General features: G+C 37.9%; 2 protein-coding genes and 1 long non-coding RNA gene across 4 annotated transcripts; 2 read left to right on the top strand and 1 right to left on the bottom strand.

Moving 5' to 3' along the window:
* The first annotated feature begins 81 nt into the window (after positions 1-81).
* LOC148157624 (uncharacterized) lies at positions 82-1,399 on the top strand. The gene is made up of 2 exons (XR_015764238.1): positions 82-211; positions 603-1,399. It is a non-coding gene; the product is annotated as an uncharacterized LOC148157624 (long non-coding RNA).
* Positions 1,396-15,203, bottom strand: rnft2 (ring finger protein, transmembrane 2). 2 transcript variants are annotated; one of them, XM_014985687.2, is made up of 11 exons: positions 15,093-15,203; positions 14,454-14,576; positions 14,276-14,344; positions 12,868-13,382; positions 12,683-12,759; positions 12,080-12,180; positions 11,624-11,777; positions 8,014-8,163; positions 3,738-3,803; positions 3,487-3,588; positions 1,396-1,984 (listed from the first exon to the last, which is right to left on the bottom strand). In XM_014985687.2, the coding sequence occupies exons 3-11, from the start codon at positions 14,320-14,322 to the stop codon at positions 1,850-1,852; spliced, it is 1,347 nt and encodes a 448-aa protein (XP_014841173.1). In that variant the 5' UTR covers positions 14,323-14,344; positions 14,454-14,576; positions 15,093-15,203; the 3' UTR covers positions 1,396-1,849. The 2 variants fall into 2 exon arrangements, with proteins under 2 accessions (XP_014841173.1, XP_087864797.1); XM_088008671.1 differs by lacking the exons at positions 1,396-1,984; positions 3,487-3,588; positions 3,738-3,803 and adding an exon at positions 3,829-6,391.
* Positions 15,117-18,542, top strand: spring1 (SREBF pathway regulator in golgi 1). The gene is made up of 5 exons (XM_014985690.2): positions 15,117-15,250; positions 16,374-16,530; positions 16,621-16,772; positions 17,049-17,162; positions 18,039-18,542. Exons 1-5 carry the CDS (start codon positions 15,152-15,154, stop codon positions 18,120-18,122), a joined length of 606 nt encoding a protein of 201 aa, XP_014841176.1. The 5' UTR covers positions 15,117-15,151; the 3' UTR covers positions 18,123-18,542.
* The last annotated feature ends 88 nt before the right edge of the window (positions 18,543-18,630 follow it).

The following is an 18,630-nucleotide window of genomic DNA, read 5'->3' as shown; positions in this document are numbered from 1 at the left end:
GCTACGGAGGATCGGGGACCAGCTCGAGAAGAGTTGGACAGCCGGGGAGACAACAGGCGACCTCGGCTGCGGAGACAGAGTGACGGTGGCAGCAGTGACCGGGCGCGGCCACTTCAAAGGCTTCCTGTGCCTCGCGGTGCAAGTCACCTTGCTCGTGCTGCTCAGCGCGAGGCGACACCTGTAGGGCGCGTGGTTGCGACTTCCGCAACAGGTGAGATAACATCAGTGTCTATGAATCTTTAAAAGGTAACCTGTTTTTTTTTTTTTTTGTTTGTTTGTTTTTTTTCTCAGGCTGCAGCCCCTTTAGACAGCTGATCCCATTGATTCTTCTTGTTTTTATGCATTGTGTAGACAATGGAATAAAAAAAATGAATGAAACAAGTCCCAGCTTTTAAAGACAAAGCTACATTTTTAAGCACAAAATACCATCTTTGTTCTAAAATCCAGATATTTGGTTCGATTTTTCAAAAGAAAGAGGGGAAGCAAATAATTAAATAGCTGCTGATTGCCCAATAACTACTAGTTGCATTGACATGTTTGCCTTTTGGGACATACTTTTTTAAATTAATGTGTTTTATGTGGATACATTTCTCCCACTGTAGACTGGTGCCTTTAAAAAAAAAAATCGCGTGCGGAACAGCAAATGGGCTTACATCATTTGCACTTAAAGCAAGAGATGCAGGAGGATGCTGTTGCTGAAGAAATGTGCAGACTGAAGAGGACGAAGGGATGGCCTAAAAGATTTCGTATTCCAAGATTGAAGGCCGACTGAATTGACTTAACTCCCACTGTGGATGGACTTGGAGTTTTAAACTGACAGGATCTGCAGTTGTCCTGCCCCCTTCTCACTCTGATTCTGTCATCCCATTTACAAAACAAAACAGTGATGTAATCCTCCCCTGGTACCGGCGGAGGGAAAAGCTTACTAATGGTACGCCTTTGAATGTTCTCTCCTCCAATGATGCGAGTGCATCAGGGACAGTTGGATCAAACTGATTATACCTGACACATATAGGCTGCAAATACTACAGGAAACCTTTAAAAATGCACTGAAATACACCCGTTCTAAAGCTCCACAATGCACTGTACTTTTTTTAGATAAGCTAAACTCTCTTTGTAAACATGTAAATAACAGCTGATGCTTTTATAGGTGTTTTTTACAGTGTTTGGATCCAGTTTACAGATTTGTGTATGCTTTATTATTACCTGTTGAGGCTGTCTTATGTAGCATTTCACCACGAATGCTGGACCTGTGCATAAAATGCTTTTATGCTGTTTGTGACTACTGAGAATAAGCTCTTTTCTGATGTAATGTTTTTTTTGTATAAACTGGGCTCTTTTTATGTCAAATATTTCTAATGAAATTTCAGCAATTATGATAATAAACAATGAAAATGTCCCTCAGGTTGTCTTTAATTGAAACATGCTTCACAAAAACGAACAGAACTATGTTATTCGCAAGAAAAACAGCAGCAAAATGGAATGTTGTTATTACCGGAGATAAAGCTGACCAAAAACTTCACATTAATTATAGCTTTCCACTGGTAATCCTGCTTAAACATTCCACTTCATTTAAATAATTACATCTAAATCGAAGTTTACTTTAAAATAACATCCCTCACAATACTGATTGTATATTCTGTGCACCGTCATCACAATAAATAATTTTATGACATGATCAGAGACAATATGTCACAAATCAAATGACTGACTTTGATGCTTTGACTCAGAGTGGATAATTAGACTTATGTGCACTAACATTCAGCTTTCAACATTTTTACCACTGCACTGCCCATCTTGCTTCGAAGCGCACTTGTATCCCCTTTGATTCTGTAAATTCTGTCAGAGCTCAGTAGATCTGGAAGTGAGCGGACGTGGTGCCGTCCTTCCAGCACCGCAGGGCCTCGATGACGGTGGAGCGACACAGCGGACACGTTCGCTCGCGGTCGAACCACAAACACAGGCACTCCTCACAGAACACATGCTGTGCAGGAACACAAAGCACAAAGGCTTACCTTAACATGCAGCAAAAAGCACACATTTAAATGCTCAGGTACTTTTTGTCTAATGTAAGGCATGTTTAATATGACACAAGTTCATATAAGTGATAATAAGGGGAGGGTGATATGGATTTAAAGTTTTATCAATATTCTGTGTGATGATAAATGTGATAAGAACAAGTTATTACTTAATGTTCAGGTTACTGTATGGCTGACAGTCCCACAAATACCCTTCTTTAAGACACCAGTCAATTAAAGTATTATTTTGAATCACTAAACTGCGCCAGTATCTGCATTTAATCATAGATTTTTTGTATTTATTTATATATACTCTTTTTTTTTTTTTTTTTTTACAAAATTGTGGAGAAAATAGTAAAAATTACAATCAAAAAAATACACAGTTTGGGGTTTTAAACATGATGTTTTTAAGAATCTATCTATAGGGTTAGGGTTATGCTGTCTACATGAACAAGTGACCCAATTTCTGACCCAGAAAAAAAAAATAAAAATCCCCACAGCATGAACCTGCCACCACCATGCTCTGGAGTTCCTCTGTGGTTATCTATAATTTATTGATATCATAGATGTGAAATTGATTTTGAAAATGTGCTCACAAAAATCTGAGGGAGATGGAGAAAATAACGACTGGACTGTGGACATTTGTTTTTCAGTTATTAGTAGCAAAGGATATAAGTAAGCTAAACAAGTATGATGGGTCTGGTTGCCTTAAATATCAGAGGCAGATTCTCTGTAACGGCAGGATGGAGATATTTCCTCAGTTGCACAGATACTGAGTTCAGGCACCAGACTAGACACGACTTTTATAAAGAGTCTGAGGGGAAAGAACAAAAGAGGTAGAGGGGAACAATGAAACAGCAACGATGCCAAAAAAAGGAAAAAAAAAAAAAAAAAAAAGAAATATCAATGCAACAGTCCATTTAACCTGACTGAGCTGGAGGGGATGTGTAGAGAAGTACGGTAGAAAATACCAGAAACGGTGTACCACAGCTGTAGATTTATACCTAAAAAGATTTTAGTCTGTAACTGTGACAGAGGTTATTTAGGTTATTTAATAAAGTGTTAAATAATCAACTCGACTAAGTGTTTTGTTTTCTCATTTATTTTAAATATAATTTAAAATAAATTATATTTATTTTAATAAATATAATTTATTAAAATAAATATAATTTATTAAAATAAATATAATTATATTTATTTTAAATATAATTTAAAATAAATTACATTACAAAAAAGCAATGAATGTTTTTGCTGTTATTATAGTGTATTTTATGAAGAGTTTGGAAGAAAAACAATGAATTAAATGACAAATAAGGCTGCAACATAAAATACTTTTTAGATGTACTGTAACCTCCAGGTGCAAAGACACAATCAATAGGGGGCGGTAAATCTCTATGTTTTTACTGATGCTTGTCTCTGAGGTGTACATGCATTATTTATTATTCATTAGAGAATTTAACCTTCTTACCTGACAGATGAGAGCAATGGGATCTTTGAAATCCCCCTGACAGATAGCACAGACGTCACCAGCTTCGCTGCACAGCTGAGTGCTGGCCCTGACTCCGTAACTCTAAAGTGGACCAAAAAACCACAATCAATCGACCTGAAACTATGAAAATTAATTAATTTCTTTGAATTCCCGTTTAAATGTAAAACGCAACAAACAATAGAATGTTATTAATGGATGTGTGCAGGAAAGTTAAATGGGCTGAGGCTGACCTGGGAGCTGCAGAGCATTACCAGCGCCTTGCGTATTGCAGATAGTCGTCCACAAACATCAAAGGACTGCAATTAAAAAGGACAGAGTGCAATTAGTTTTAAACTTTAGTGATCATTAAAGATGCTCACCAGCTGCATGTGAGAATGCTAACAACTGGGGATGTCCAGGTTTTCTGCTGCATTGAGACATTTAAATGTTTATGTTGGCGAAAAACAAAATTACAGATAAGGAGTTGCAGCAGGAATACATGTGGTAAACTAATACCACTTATCTAAGCAACCTTTTCTAAGAAAGCTTTCTCCTCTGCTATTCGTTTCCTCTTTGTTCTCGATTCTGATATGATAAAAATATCAGGTTTGCTTATAGATTTGCTTCTGTGTCTGTTTGGATGAGGAGTGAGTACAATTACATAAGTGCTTTAGTTATTCAAGTAAAACTGAAATATTGCTAAAGTATCTCTTGGATGGTGTAGGATAATTTAATCAGCTTTAAAATATGTTATCTGATATTCAGAATACATTATATAACTGAAACTGGATATTTAAATACATTGTATATTTTTCTCTTTTTCCTTTATCTCCTAAATTTAAAACTTTACCTAAGCAGTAAAGCAAAGTAAGTAAAGTTGCCTCTTAAACTGTATGACTTGGGTCAGATTTTGTGCATATTCTTCCACAAGGTTCTTAAAATAGCTTGCTCAAATTTGGGCCCATTGCTCTTGGCAGAATTGGTGTCACTGGGTCAGGTTAACAGGATGTTATGCTTGCACACTTCTTTTCACCTTTGCACATTTTCTGAGACCGATTTTTTTGTGACAGTGACTTCAAAATACTGACTTTGTTCTCATTAAGCTGATTAATGGGAATGTATGATCCACACATTGATGATATGGATGATAAGGGCCATCTATCAGTGGTCAAGCGTAAACTTTCTGGCCTTGAGATGTTGCTTCAATATTTCTACATTATGTTCTTTCCCTATGATACCATCTAATTTGTGAACTGTATTGGCCAATCCAGCAGAAACGCACCCCCACACAACATGATGTTGTTCCGTATTGTCGGAAAGTGACTCCAAGTTATTCATGGGAAATTCGTCAATTTGACGATTTTCTTTTATGGTGTATAAGAAAATCCGCCTTGGGAAGCTGAAATACCTATGCACACCACTACTTGGCACGCTATTGGTTAGCGTTAGTAAAGCAGCCAATCTAACACTTGTTCCACTGTGAGTATTAATGCATTTGAACTATTAAAACAGACAGTTGTAAGAATCTTTAGACGGGTTCTCCAGGATTTTAGCTATTGTAAAGGTGACTGTGGTTGCTACTTTTCGAAAATACTAGGGCTCCACAAACATCACAGTTTGAATGTTGTTCTCAGGCTATCGGGTTTCCCTCTACCAGCAAATGTAATACTAATCTTTCAGGCCAAAACCTTCAACTTTAGCTTTTTCAGAACACCTGACATGTCTCCAAAAGGGTCTTTGTCCCTGGTTGAATTTGTACACTGTAATGTTTTTTTTGTTGTTGTTGTTTTTTTTTATGTATGTTTTTTGGAGTAATGGGTTATTTCTCTCTGATTTGCCTTTCTTTCTTTCTATGATGGTACATGACTTGTACTCTGGACAAATACTCTCTCTTACCAGCTTCTGTCAGCATCTTTACAATGCTGTTGGAGTTGACAGAGACCATACAAGAAAAACATTGAATGTCCAGGCAACTATATGATGCCTGGACATTCCTGGTGCCCATCCTTCTATGTAACTGTATGAACACATAATCATGGAACCTTCAGGCATCTGGAATATTTACCTCGTGGATGAGCCAGACATGGGGAGGTTCACCATGCTCTTCCAATATGTCATTACTTTTGACTTTGTTTCATGATCTCACACAATGAAGCAGTGTGCTTAGGAGTGTTGTCCTAAAATATATCAACAGGCGTGTCTCCATTAGACTCAAAAGTTGGGAATTTTGAATCAGAAGCCTTGATGTTATTTTCTGGGCTTTCCAGATCGCTTACAGGCAAATTCTCTCACTCATTATTTTGGCATTCAGAAAGCATAAATAGTTACGGTCATCCTGGTTGTCCTAAAAGGGAAAAGGTTAGTCAGAAAGTAAAAAAAAAAAAAAAGATTATGTCTTTTAGCACGGTGCATGTAAACATCTAGCTTAGGTTGTATGTTTAAAGCTCTTGTTATAATTGTTCACAGACCAAAAGTGAATCAACCTGTCTGCACTTTTTGATGCTTTGCATAACATAAATGGTCGTTGAACTGCTTCAGGCTTTGCTTTGTCATTTTGGCTGCTCTACCAAGTATAAGCAAACCAATGAACGCAAAGGGGGGAGTCGAAGGAACTAGACAAGCTAGTGACAAGATAAACAGACTAACAAACTGTTCTGCTGACATTAAACTAAAAGTTAAGCTACATTGCATTATCACTACAATGCTGGAGCCCAAAGATTTCTCATGTGGTTTTCTCCAGCACAGAAAAAAAAAACCAAAAAAAAAACACCTAGAAGAAAAACAGCCTTCTGTGTGGAGATTGTTATGGGAAATTAAACAAGAATATAAACCTGGGCCTGTTGTGGTTATCCTCTCTTTACTTTCAGTGCATTCTGCTCGCGTCTGCAGGGACCCGTCTGAAATGCTGAATTCGATAAGCAACACAAAAAAAAAAACCCACAAAATTTTTATTAGCATTGCAACAGACAATGGTTTTAATGTTGATTTCATTTTAGAAGTGTCAGAAATTCTATGTTATATTTTTAATCCATAATTTTGTTTTATTTATCCATATAACAAATATTAAGTAATTAGATTTTTCATTTCAGATTCTTAACAATAATGAAGTAATTTTATGTTTTATCTTTTTGGCTACGGTTGAAGTTTGCATCAAGAGTATGCAAACTGATATGCACAACACAACAATTTTCAGATTCAAGTAAAAGAAGTCATGCATCACGTAAACGATGCATGAGTTTTAGTGAAGCTTTTTCTTAAGCTAACTTTGAAACATTAAATATTTAAAGGATATGAGAACTTTTCCAAACTGTCTGCAGTTCTACCACCTAATAAAAAAACATACAAAATTAATATTTAAAACGTTTTGACCATTTCACTTTCAGAGCATTTATTTGAAAATTGCTCGTTTTTTCAGAAATGGTTCACAACCGTCCTCCCACTCAACTCTACAGCTCCCAGATCTGATGATGTTTATTTTAACTTTATAGTTGTTCAGTTATCTAACTGACTAACACAAAGCTGACTAAACAATACATGTGGATCAGCGAATGCTAATATCGAAACACTACTATGCCTTGATATTGGAAAACACCTCTTTCACTGCACAGGAAACTGTCCATCTGATTCAGAGCAGCAGCTGCTGAATCACTGCTTGGACCAAGATGACTGATGCACAAATGCATGACAATACAAACCCCGTTGTAACAATAACCCTTGCATAATCCAGGGATTCATACGTTCGCGTTTCCTGAACTCACCACTCTTAACGGATATTTGACTCAGAGCTTTAAAAATACTTTTAAGTGTCTTTATTTGAACAGAACTAGCTGTGATCTCTTGCTGCAAGTTGGTAACTTCCCCCTGTGTCCCACTTCCACCTCAGAGCATTTCAGTTTGGCAATCCATTCTGGCACTAAAGATTATCATAGATTCTTTAAGGTTTTAGGTCAGATAAGCTTGCTGGTCAATCAAGAACAGAGATGACACAGTCATTAAGACTAGACAGTGACACTGATGGCAGGTGTCAAGTCTGGCTGGAAAACAAAGTCAACTTGTCGGCAGAGGGAAACATGAACGACTCCAATATTTCCTTGTAGGTTCCCAGTGGTTTCACACTCAAGCAACTTTTATTCTGTGCCTATCCACTCTTCCTCCAGACTGTGAGATCTTATTTTTCCTATTTAAATGTAAATTTGATCTCAGGTTTACCTCCAGCAGCCTTCCAAGTAATGTGTACATACCACACATTGGCCATTACGTTTGATTTCTCAATTAAAAGTTCCTTCATGTAATATTTTAATTATCTGAGATTTTGAATGTGGGGTTCCATCATGAATGTGAGTGAATATCCTATGCAACTGTAGTTGAGGATAATTCCAAATCAGGCCTAGTCCAAGTCTCAGACTCAAGTCCCTGTCCCTGCTTTAGCCTAAAAACGCAGCTGAAATCTAAAAATGAGTGTTTGTACTTCATAAGATCTGCATGCAAAGTACCAAAACAACATCCTTGCTCCCAGGTCCTGCTTACCTTGCAGAGGCTGTAAATGATGATGAGTGTTGCTCCCAGGAAGTAGCTATTTGACGGGTCTTCGCCCATGATGTACTTGTACCACAGCTGCACTGGCACGAGAGCCCGAAACAGCTGGCTCAGCTCCTCAATCAGAAGGTAGAACTTACCCTGGAAAACCAAACAAAATGAACAACTACTGTGATAGATGAGAAACCCAGAAATCAGACAATATGAATTAGTTAAAGCAAGTTTTTCATAAACTTTTTGAAAATAATACACCAAATTGATAATAGATTTTCTTTGTTTGAGCCGTCAGAAACCCAGAAAGAGCTCAGTAGCTTCAGGGCCTTCTTCTATCTAGTCAAGAGCAGTGTGGTATTAAAAGCTTAAAACAGCACGCCTCCGGCCCAAACATGGCCGCTGTCCAGATCTCAGCAGCTTCACAGCAGTACAGGCAATTTCCCTTCACTGCAAGGGAAACTGGCAGCGCCTCTTTCCACCTGCTACCCCTGTGCCCATTTTAAGCCCAGCCCTACGGGGGCTCGGGAACTGTCTTTAAAGGGACTCCCTCCTAATAATCAGAAAAGAAACACTCTTCTGTCCCTACAGCTACAAAGTGCATTAAGTGAGTTGGGGAGATTAAGGGAAAAAAACAACAGAGGTGGGTAAATGAAGGTAAACTTGATTCCCCACTGGCCCCTGTGGCATCCCAGCTTGCATAATGACTTCATGCACGGGAGAAGACAAAGATTGATGACTGTGGGTAAAGAGGCACAAGCAGCCAGGTCGGTAGGGGAGAAAGACCTCTGCTAACTGCTAATTCATCTTCCTTATTGTTCGGCTTTGCCTTACGTCCCACAGTGCCAATCATGCCCACGCAAAAACTGTCAAATTTAAAGTTTGGACACAAGCCAGTCACTTTGAGGAAGCTGCACTTCAGGCCCTGGTTGAGTAGTTTCCTGCCTCTTATATTTTGTGTGGTGGGCATATCTGTGTTTTACTTATAAATGCATTGGTTATTAAACAAAGAAACCATGAAAACAAAGCATTTTTTTTTTCTTGTAGGGGAATTAATTTGTGAATCTCACAAAGAAAACCACAACAGCAGAAATGAGTTCAAGTCTCTCCTTGTGGAATCTTAGACACTGTTATTTTGTAATAGTCCAATTTGTGTTTGTACTATGCGTAGGATCGCCTATTTCCACAGGTTTTTCATTCATCTAGATCAAAGTTAATCGTTTCACAAGGATGTAATGGGTTTTTTTAATTTACCTTTACAGGAAACCAGCAAGAGAAAAAATGGCAAATAATGTTGAAGGACAAATATATTTTAGAGCCACAAAATACATAAATTAAATATCTGAAACCTAAATAAATTACAGTAGGCATTCCATTATTATTCAAACAAGAAATTTCTAAAACACTTTAAAAAAATAAAACATGTGGTCCACTTAAAAAAAAAAATCTCTCAACAGGGTGTCGATCTGTTTCTCCAAACTACCAATCTGACATTTCTCCCACTCAACGGATAAATTATCTGTTAAGCCAACAAATTGTCTTATGTTTTACATTTTTGTAAATATGCATGTAGATTCTGTACTGATGCCCAGATTTTGCTTTGTGGCCCCTCATTGGTTTCATAACTTTTTCATTATAATAAATGCAGAGATAGTAACAACCAATTATGTGTTGTGGCAGTGGTGTTTAAAATGTTTTGCCATGTGGACTGAAGCTGTTAAGTTGAAAGTTCCTCCAGGCCAATAAATTAGATTTTTTTTAAAGAAAAACATGTTTGTTTTACATGCTTAACACTAAATTAAACAGAATACTTCCATTAAATGCTTGTTAGATTTTTTTCAAGAAAATTAGTCTTAAATGTATGTTACACCTGAAATATAAGAAAGACATCATTTCTAAAATGCTAGGACCAATTTTCATAAAATAAACAGTGGGTGTTTAAACAGTTTGCTTGTTGGCTGAACTGAAACCACTCTTGAATTGCAGTCTGGGGCCACACAAAACCCTTCTGCACTTTGGACACCCTGCACTAAGCGATCACGTGAAATTATTTGTGCAGTAAAAATACTTCGCTTTAATGCAACAAGTAATAAAATTGACTCATTGCATTGATCGTTTTAAAGCGGATATGTGCTGACTGCAGTCATTCGTTAGATCTTTAGTGAATCCCTGGGTTGCGTGCAGTAGAGAGATTTAAACACTAATAATGAGCTTTCATGAGGTTTAATGTAGAAGACCTTACAGAGGATTTCTAATATATATATATATATATATATATATATATATATATATATTTAAATAAAATGACCTGATAAAACAATTTGGGATTTTCCAACACTTAAACACTCCTTTGTAAGCTTTTAAACCCTGTATGTGTGCACGTGTGTGTGTGTGTGTGTGTGTGTGTGTGTGTGTGTGTGTGTGTGTGTGTGTGTGTGTGTGTGCGTGTGTGTGTGTGCGTGAGTGAGTGGAGGAAACAGGTAATGGTCCAGCTCCAGGGAGGGATGACCTCACCCCTGTAACTCCCTCGTGGCTAAATGAGCTCAGTTGCTTGCTGAAGTGGTTCTGATATGCCTACAGGTTTGTTTATCAGTGGAAAATTTAATCCTAATACTTTTTACCACCCCTCTCCTCCCTGCTACCACCGTCTACCAAGCACACAAACACACACCAACAGAAAGAACGGCACCTGTATGGAAATCAATGCGAGTGTGTGTCTGCAGACATGTTCCTTTTGCCTCAGGCTAGAGGAAAAGTCTCAAGCAGACATCAACATGAAAACAGCACACCTAAGGAGCACCATTTAAAAAGCTTATGAATACAAAACAGCTTCACACTGTGACCCTTTAGCACTTTCTTTACTCAAGGGAGAATTTCATCATAGTTTAGAAATTTTCTTTTTTTTCACATTTGTGAACTCTTCACTGCTTGAAATGTTGACTTTAAGTCTTTGTCTTTAGAAGGTGAAGTAAAGAGTTCGCTTGTGTGCAGATGTGTTTGAAAGTTGAAAATCCACTGCTAAGCGGATTAACAGAGTTATACTTTTTATTGTTAAGCTCAATCAAAAAGCACTGCAGTTACATTAAAATGTATGGAAATTTAAACTGACTCCAGACAGATTTTTAGCTATTTAATATCACACCAGTTAGGTTTTGCTTTCAAGTTAATAGAAGTATAAAAAAAATTGAATTAAGACAAACAAGCAGGAGTGACACACTATTAAAGCAATTTTTTATCATTCTCATTTTTTATCATGATAAATAATTTGTGAGCTACAATACCTGGTCTGCATCTTTTCTGAACTAAACTAAATGAATATAAAATCTGCAAAGAAACAGCCTCCAAGAAGCTGTGCAGAAGAAGTCATAAATGTACAGAAAAATCAGATAACTGAGGAGGATTTATTTTTCTTCTTGGAAATGGAAACAATAAAACAACGGTCCTAAAAACAGTTTTCATAGAAAAGCAAGCTTCTTTTCTTACTCTCTTTGTTTACCTGCCTGAGTCTTTTCAAAACATAAGACATGTTTAATGCAGACAATTGTGCTCACACTAGCTATATTCTATTTAAAATAAGTTATGTGCTATACTAATATTAAAGGGCTCTTACCCTTGACTTGAAGGCCATGATAATCTTGGGCAGGAAGAGGACGAAGCACTTCAGGCCGATGGTGACATATTTAAGTACAAAGTCTGTGATTCCAACCACCCAGATCAGATCAAAGAAGTCAAAGCTGTTGAGACTTGGCTTTGCAAATATAAGACTAGAGAAAAACAACAACATTGAGTTAGACTACATGTGGACAGTTATTTTTTTGTCTTTTTTACTCAGCATGGTTCATTTAGAAACAAGATCAATGAAAAACGAGAAGCTTAACATAAGAAAACAAAACCTTCAAACATAAAATACTCACAGAGCATGACCGACAAAATCTGTAACACTCCCTAAAGGAAATGGAAGTGAAAATAAAACACACCATGATGGAATAACTTCAAAATAAATCAACATAGGACGGTGGATGAACACACACAGAGCTCCTACAAAAGCACTTCAGCTCCCACTGACCTGTGGTGCAGCTCCTCATGGCTGAACGTGTAGTAGATGTACACAATGTTTCCCCCGAGAAACAAGATGATCCACAGAGCAACTAGTATGGACCGCTCCTCCTTAAAGAAGTAGGCAAAAGTAACGGGGAAAATGTAGCTGAATTAGCACCGCGCCTTTCAGAGACTCATTAAGAAATTTGCAAAAGATCACTAGTTTTCAGTATAATCAGCCCAAGCCAGGAGAAAGATGGTTAGAAACTCAACAATCACATCATTTTCTGATCAGATAATGTTCCATACAAGGAATGCTAACAATGACACTCTTCGGTATGGATGCTACTACTGAGGGAAGAAGACTCAATGTTGGCAATCTTCTGTATTAGGAAAACTTGTGGAATTTTCTGAGTCAAATAAATGCTAAAGATGGTGAAAAAAACTCCGCTTGTATTTGTTTTAAATTGTTAAAACTATAGTTTATCGGTTAAGGTACATTGTGTACATTAAGCACATGGAACCTGCTGTTGCCAGCAGTACAAACACATCCACCTTATTATTTTCTTGGTACATCAAGACTGAAGCTTTTGTAAGAAAAAGTAAGACTATTCTTTACAGATTCTCTTACCCTCAATGAAACTTGATGCTTGAATGTAGAGTTGGCATAAGCAAATGTGCTAATCATTCCCACACACACAGCGATACCTGCAAAGAAAAGAAGCAACATGGCCACTAAACATAACCATCTGTTGCTACAGACCGTTTGTTGGTAATACTGCTGTAGATCAAAAAAAGATTTCAATATCAAAATACCTAGCTTGTGTTGAAAGCAGACTTTAGCCAGCAGAATGAGGATAAATGGAAAGCCCCTCTGCAGCCATGTAACCACCGCCTTCAGCTCGGACAAAGCCGGAGCCGGGGTGGACTGGTCATCCTGTCCCTCCTCCCTGGAGCTGTGCCTTTCGGAGCTGGCTGCTGTGGTGGCCTGCTGGAGCAGTGAGGATGTCCTGTGCTGCAGGGGCTGGTGGTGAAAGTGGTGGTGGTGATGGTGGTGGTGCGGGGGCGGCCGGGAGAGGAAAGGGCCACCCTCTGCTCGATGGCTGGCTGCTTCTTCCCTGGAAGACGCAGTCATCTGGATAAAAACTTCAGGGGGAGAGCCTAGGACTAAACCAGCTGCTTGCAACTGAGCAGATGAGACGGAGCTGGAGGGGATGCCCACCAGGCCGGAGAACATCTGCTGGGGTGAAGTGGACGAATCGGGCTTCAGGCAGTCAAACACGCCACCCTCATCCAAGCTGCTCTCCGACCCCAGTGTTTGGCTTCGAGTTCTAAGTTGAAACAAATGCATTATAAAACAATTACTGTTCAAAAAACACTTTTCCTCTTGCATTTATGAAATTAATTGGCTAAAAATACATTTAACAAATCAGATTATTCTACGTACAACAATTAGAAAAACAATCTGAAAGGAGGAGTGATCCAATATTCCTCTGGGTGATGTTAAAGACTCTTTGCAAATTCCTGATCTCAGTTGTCGCAGCTAACAGCTAACAATTAGTTATTAGGTTTTGAGCGCAAATACTGTTTTTACATAGATGGTTTGGATAGATTTTATTCCCCCTCAATGAATGAAATCACCATTTGAAAACCGCTTTCTGTGTCTGCTTGGGACACTATTGTCAAATATCAAAATTAGTTTTATGATCTGAAAATTTAAGATTTTGATCATGCTAACAGAGAAATATCCTGAAAAACACCAGCATCTTGAATGTTTTGGGAGATAAAATGTGTGGAATAAAAGGTTAATTCAACCATATCTATGTTGTGGTGAAGACATTTTAAAGAACCATGGTGAAGGTAACTAAATATGTTTGAGAGGGTAAATCTGACAAGTTTGTACAAATGACAGGATAAGGAATGCCCCAAATAACATAATATCACAGTTTTTAGCGTGTATTCCTAAAAATGTAAACATAGCAACCCATGAATAAGATGCACACTGATGAGTAATGCATTATGTTAAAGAAAAGTCTCTTAATTTCAGTACTCATCCCACTGAACATCAATTTTGCATATTGGGCAGCTACTAGAACAAGATCTTGAAAATCGACCATCTTTGTTCCTTAATCAGGAATAGTAACAGAAGTTGTCAAGACCACCAAGGCAGACTAAGCAACATAACGGTGTGGATCGCAGCGTCCTAGCTGTCCTTTTCTCCCACCTTTCAGAGGACATGCCATCCGTGTTGCTGCTGTGTCTCCTCTGCATGGCATCACCACATGGCCCAGCCCTGAAAAGGTAAATACAAAGCAACATGGCTATTAGAGCTCATTTTTAAGGCCTCCAGCTTTACTTAGTGCATTTAATAGTTGCACGACTAGCCTACATGATTACTTTACCTGCGTTAGCTTCGTGAATTACCCTTCTGTTTCAGCTGCTGTCATAGTTAGCATGGAAAGCTCTGACTCGCTGGATGGATGATGGTGGCGATGATGCTGAGGATTTACTGCTGGGAAAACTTCCTGTATGACATCAGAGCACATCCGTGTTTGGGATTCGTGTTGATGTTGTTGACAGCTAGATGTCAGATTTCGCAGAAAAACGTAACTGTTGCTGCTATTAATGCTGGAAATTTCCGAGACGTCGCCGTCGGTGCAGATCAAAACGTCACTATTAGGAACCGTTAGCATTGTCTCATTAGAACTGCTCACCAAAACACTAATGTAATGCTAACAACAGCTAGCTAGTTAGCAAGCTAACAAAGCGAGCTTTTACGATGAAGCACGGTTAGCTTACCTTTCTATCTTTTATTTTTATTTAGTCACTACATAATTTTAATTACCAGCTCCTCGGGAAGATTCTGTCCGTCTAAATTAAATGGGAAAAAGCTTAAAAGCGCAACATGGGTTAGCTAAAAATATGCATGGAATCCACTGACAGATCAGGTTGACATTAAGTCAGCAGGCAGCTCAGGTTTTGCACCTTTTGTCGCATCGCTTTTAGTTTCTCGAAGCTGAAGACAGTCGGGGGATTTATACCTGAGGAGGAGGATTGATGGTCTGGACTGGCACCTGCAGAAAGTCAGAAAAGTCATGCTATGATGTTGGTGCTACGGAGGTTACTGAGGAAGCGCTGGGTGTTGGGAGTTGTCTTCGGATTGTCCCTTATCTACTTCCTCACCAGCACACTGAAACAGGTACACACACTCACACTTCACCTGAGAAAAATGGGCTTACCTTCTGCAGAGGTGAGGGGATGGTTTCGGCAGGGATGTACAATCCTGGCCACATTTATTGTTGGCAATCCAGGTACAGATGTGCAAAAAGCTTTAAAAACCGTCTTTTATTGCAGTAGGATGTATAGGTTATATAGTATAGTTTGATTAAATCTATTAATTGCTGACAAAAATTTCTATATTGGCAAATAGTCTTTCCTATAGGTCACTATTGGCACAATTAAAACAGGGGTGTCCTTTTTTCTGCAGGCCGCATGAAGCTAGGAACTCTAAATTAGTTAATGTCTTCTTATATGTTGTCAGTAAGTTAGTAGAAAAATATTTATATCCTATATCTATTTGTTTTCTTGTGCATTTTATCACTCACCATTTATTTAACATTAAAAAGCAGCTGCATGGTTGCACAGTTGGTAGCACTGTTGCCTGGCAGCAGGAAGGTTCTGCATTTGAGTCACAGCTTGTGGTCTTTCTGCATGTAGTTTAGAGTTTATTCAAGGTACTGGAGATTCCTCCCACATTTAAAAACAATTAGGTTAAATTGTCTAGCCAATTATCTCTGCACCAGCTATTAGTGAACTTGTTAGAACAAGTGGGAGAAGCCAAAGGAAGGATGTTCTGAAATAGAACCAAAAGGAAAGATAAACTAAGCAAAATCTTAAAATAAAAAAATAAGCAAAATCTGCTTGTGAAACTAAGCAAACTTTTATTTTTTGGTTAAATGTGTTGAATATAATGCCACGTTGTTCACAGAAACATATCTGAGTCAAGACACAGTCTGCTCTTGTGTCTTTATTTTGGTTTTCTGGATTCTAGATGACAGATTTTCTATTGAAATACAAATTTAGAAAAACATGAAAATCAAAACTGAACATGTGGGAATAATTAAAAAAACAAGTCTATAAAAATGTCAATTTTATTGTGAGTTAGACTTTGCAGAACTTGATAGGTTCAGACAATGAAAAACTGTTCTGATGGATTTCACATTCCAATGTGAAAAGACATGCATCTATTCAGCTTTTTTTATGCATTTTTCTTTTCTTGGATGCAATTTTTTTTTTGACCTCTCCTTGCTTGGATTTTGCAGGAGGAGAGATCCATTCGGGACCGCACACTGTTAGAAGTTAAAGATTCAGACCATCGCATCCCCTGGAAAGTGCGTTTCAACCTGGGTAACAGCAGCCGCCAGATTACTCAGTGTCGAAACTCCATTCAGGGCAAGATATTACTCACAGATGAACTTGGTAAATAATGTGGCCATTACGTACTATCACTACAGTGATAACATCAGCTTTTACTTATAATCAATGCTTATGCTTTCCTGTGTTTGACAGGTTATGTCTGTGAGAGAAAGGACTTGCTGGTTAATGGGTGCTGTAACGTCAATGCTCCCAGCACCAGGCAGTACATTTGTAAAAGTTGCCTGGCCAACGGCTGCTGCAGCATCTATGAGTATTGCGTGTCTTGTTGCCTCCAGCCTGATAAGGTAATCTGTCACATCAGGGCTCTACAAGATAAGGGTTAATAACCACGACAAGAAACTTGGTTAATAACTGCAATGCGAAGCTGTTTGCACCTTTTTTTCAACATAAACTTTTAAGAAATGTTCGTAAAATGTAAGCATTCTGTTTCTACTTTTATCAAAGTCGAATATGATTTTGCATTATCTACGGGACTGTGCAAGACAAAAAACCTCAATAGTTTATCTGCTCATCTTGTGTTTTGCTTTTGACCCATTTCTTATCTGTGTATTTTTACCCAGCAACCTCTTCTAGAACGCTTCCTGAATCGTGCAGCTAAAGGTTTCCAGAATCTTTTTACGGCCGTGGAGGATCATTTTGAGTTGTGCCTGGCCAAATGTAGGACTTCTTCACAAGTACGTTACGATCCCAGTAAAGAATACTGTTGTAAAACTTTAGTATATTGTATTGTAGCTTCGCTTACATAGACAAAGCATAAGAAATATGCAGTGGATATAAAAGTCTCTGTACCTTTGTAAAATGAAACGTGGAAAATGAGACCAAGCTAAGCTACAATGCAACCTTTTTTTTCTCTATTAATGTGACCCAGGCCTTCTAAACTGTAATACCCAGTTATGGAAGAAATTCCTTATTTTGATTTGAAATTATACGTTGGGCTGTTGTGCATATTTCTAGCAGAGTCTTAAAGGTGTTGGGCCAACATTTATTAGTGTTTGGAACTAGGGTTCCTTCCCAAAGCATAATGCTGCCACCACCATGCTTCACTGTGTGCAGTGTTCTTTTGGTGATGCGCAATGTTGTTTTTGAGCCAAACGGGGAAATTATACACATAAATGACACATTTAAGGTGGAAAAATAGTATAAATGATTTATCTTGATATCATGTTTTACACCATAATAATCACGTACTGCTTTGTGTAGACTTGTTATATCCGTGATAAAATTTGTGTTCTTTTTCCCCACAGATACCTAATGACACGTACTACCAACAGTTAGTCAAGATTTTTGCTTGAATTAGCATCTATGTAATCCAGATTAAAAACCATGCACTAGTGGCTTTTTATCAGTAATTTCTTACAGTTGTCTCATTCATTTCCTGTGTCAAAAATTGGATTTAAATACATCTATTATATATTGACTTTATCATTCTCTGTGAACGCTTACAACATTATGGGCCTCTTAAGTGAGAAATTTGAGCTTATATTAGATTTTGATTAAAAAAAAGAAAAAAAAAAGGCTAACTTTATCTACAACTCTCTCCTTTTGCGCAGAGTGTTCAGCATGAGAACACCTATCGAAACCCCCAAGCAAAGTACTGCTATGGTGAGAGTCCTCCAGAACTTCTACCTGTGTGAACTGGAACTACCTAGTTGGTTTAAGAAGAACAAGTGGAACCATAAATCTTTTTTTTTTTTTAAGTACTTTGAAGAAGAGACTTAATAAAATAAATGCTGTTTTGGACATTTTGGCATTATCTTTGGAGATGAAGACATTCAAAACCTCCAACCTCAGAGAGAAGGACAAATGCCGTTTTTAAACTGTATTATTTACACTTCATAAGTGCATAGAACGCTTCATACATTCATCCATGATGATCATCAGGTCTCCTGCACAGACAGCTTCCTCATTGTATTAAGAAACTGGTTTAATCTTAACATAGCTGTTTTCTTTTGTTTGCTTTGTGGACAAAACTGAAATGGCTAATATGTTGGTGCTTTTGTGTGTATTGCATGCATATAAAATGGATATTTAATAAAAAGTGACTGTGAAACAAACATTTATAGTCGTTTCCTTTGTGGTGACTGACGGTAAATGTTGTTGTTCAATGCAAAGTTTAAAGTACCATAAAAGAGTCATGCAAGT

The sequence above is a fragment of the Poecilia mexicana genome, unplaced genomic scaffold (assembly GCF_051168715.1).
Source record: "Poecilia mexicana isolate PSO_F unplaced genomic scaffold, ASM5116871v1 scaffold_9, whole genome shotgun sequence".
Lineage (NCBI taxonomy): Eukaryota > Metazoa > Chordata > Actinopteri > Cyprinodontiformes > Poeciliidae > Poecilia > Poecilia mexicana.
Note: the sequence above shows the minus strand (reverse complement) of the source record. Positions and strands in the feature narration are given on the sequence as shown.

What these genes read in the sequence shown, in the direction of transcription:
- rnft2 (XM_014985687.2), bottom strand. Translation starts at nt 14,322, where the DNA reads ATGCAGAGGAGACACAGCAGCAACACGGATGGCATGTCCTCTGAAAG. An exon ending in TCATGGCCTTCAAGTCAAGG is followed by an intron (nt 8,164 to 11,623) that starts GTAAGAGCCCTT and finishes TTGGTTTTCCAG; the next exon opens with GGTAAGTTCTACCTTCTGAT. An exon ending in CCATTGCTCTCATCTGTCAG is followed by an intron (nt 1,985 to 3,486) that starts GTAAGAAGGTTA and finishes GTTCCTGCACAG; the next exon opens with CATGTGTTCTGTGAGGAGTG.
- spring1 (XM_014985690.2), top strand. Translation starts at nt 15,152, where the DNA reads ATGATGTTGGTGCTACGGAGGTTACTGAGGAAGCGCTGGGTGTTGGGA. An exon ending in TCACCAGCACACTGAAACAG is followed by an intron (nt 15,251 to 16,373) that starts GTACACACACTC and finishes TGGATTTTGCAG; the next exon opens with GAGGAGAGATCCATTCGGGA. An exon ending in AATGTAGGACTTCTTCACAA is followed by an intron (nt 17,163 to 18,038) that starts GTACGTTACGAT and finishes CCTTTTGCGCAG; the next exon opens with AGTGTTCAGCATGAGAACAC.